General features: G+C 50.9%; 1 protein-coding gene across 1 annotated transcript in view; it reads right to left on the bottom strand.

Moving 5' to 3' along the window:
• Positions 1 to 756, bottom strand: part of LOC104396460 (prolactin-like) — a 4,992-nt gene extending 4,236 nt beyond the window's left edge. Inside the window, exon 1 of the mRNA XM_010006302.1 lies at positions 649 to 756. Within this exon, the coding sequence (XP_010004604.1) occupies positions 649 to 756 (108 nt within the window). The remainder of the gene's footprint in view (positions 1 to 648) is intronic.
• Positions 757 to 1,406: the final 650 nt, after the last annotated feature.

Below are 1,406 nucleotides of genomic sequence, written 5' to 3'. Positions count from 1 at the left end.
GGCAGGGCCTGCTGGGCGGCCGGGCTGTCCCGGGCCGGTGTCACAGCCGCCTCCGTGGGCAGAGGGGGCGGCTGCTGCCCCACCGCAGGCGTGCCCGTGTCTGCACGAGCACGAGCACTGCCCTCAGACGGGCATGGATGTGAGAACCGAGCCCGGCAAGTGAACCGTTCTTGTCAGTGATAACGAGGGTTATGCGAGGGCAGCAACGGGGCACCATGCGAGAAACCTGGCCTGATGGCATTCGTCTCCTAACCATCACAGTTAAGCTCAGATCGGCTTTTCTTGGTCTCTTTCAGCTGGCAGAGGTAAGACCAGCTTAGGGCTGATAACTGGGGGCTGCACACTTGGTGGTGCAAGCTTGTCTGGAGGCAGCTGGTGATGGCCCACATGGCTAAAAAGCTAAGGCAGAAACACAGCAAAGCACTCAGAATCCCCAAAGGGCTGCAAGTCCTGGGGACTTGATTGCTGTCCTCAGTTTCTGAGTACGAGATCCTGAGCAACCCTGCAAGAAATACAAGGGAAGTTGAGATCTTTTTCGTGAGACTCACAACTGTTGACTTGTGAAACTAGGAGCTGCCTCAAGCTGGCCAGTGGAGGAACCTAAGCACAGGGGTTTACTGCTGTGTTTTCTGGGTTTTGGCACACTACCCCTTTGAAATTCAGTGGGAACACCTCACAGGGGCTGGTAGATCTGGAATCAGGCACCTTCAGGTTGAGCTTGGCTGGGGAACTGGTGTAACTGATGTCTTTTGACATGGGGAATGAACCAGCTCTGCCCTTCTTGTTGAATGTTCTCCACTGCCAAGGGAGCAGTTTACTTAACGGTGATACACCTGAAACAGAATTGTCATCTTTCCTGTGTGACCACCCCAGCCACTATGCTACAATCAGGTATCTGTTTTCTAGTCCCTGAATCCCAGTTTCTTTTGTGGAAAATGGAATGACCATACCTCCACCAGAATGATGAAGAATGTCCCTCTCCTCCACCCTTTAAGGACATCTGGGTGACTAGGACCCCTTCTGGAGGTAGAAGACCTGCATCTGACTAACTCTGGGTCAAGGAGGAAATTACCTTGGTTTCCCACAGTCTGTGTGGATGCTAAAAAATTAATAGAAAAAAAGTAGAGACAATACAAATCTCTATACAGATTTTAAAAATAACTGGCACCTGCCACTGCATTCTGCATGCAGTGACGTTTCCAAAGGATTCTTTAAAGTAAGAACTTCTCCAAAGAGTTAGGTGTCAGTTTCTAGGCTCTGAGCAGGTGTCTGCGTGGTTATCCACTGAACACCACAGCCTGTCAAAGCTGACACATTTTGATACATGCACAGTTTCAGAACATGGAGAGGTGAAGACCTTTTGTGCTGAAAACACCGGCAGAACGCCCTGCTTAGTAGGCGTCCTC

The sequence above is a fragment of the Chaetura pelagica genome, unplaced genomic scaffold (genome assembly GCF_000747805.2).
Source record: "Chaetura pelagica isolate M959 unplaced genomic scaffold, ChaPel_1.0 scaffold108, whole genome shotgun sequence".
Lineage (NCBI taxonomy): Eukaryota > Metazoa > Chordata > Aves > Apodiformes > Apodidae > Chaetura > Chaetura pelagica.
Note: the sequence above shows the minus strand (reverse complement) of the source record. Positions and strands in the feature narration are given on the sequence as shown.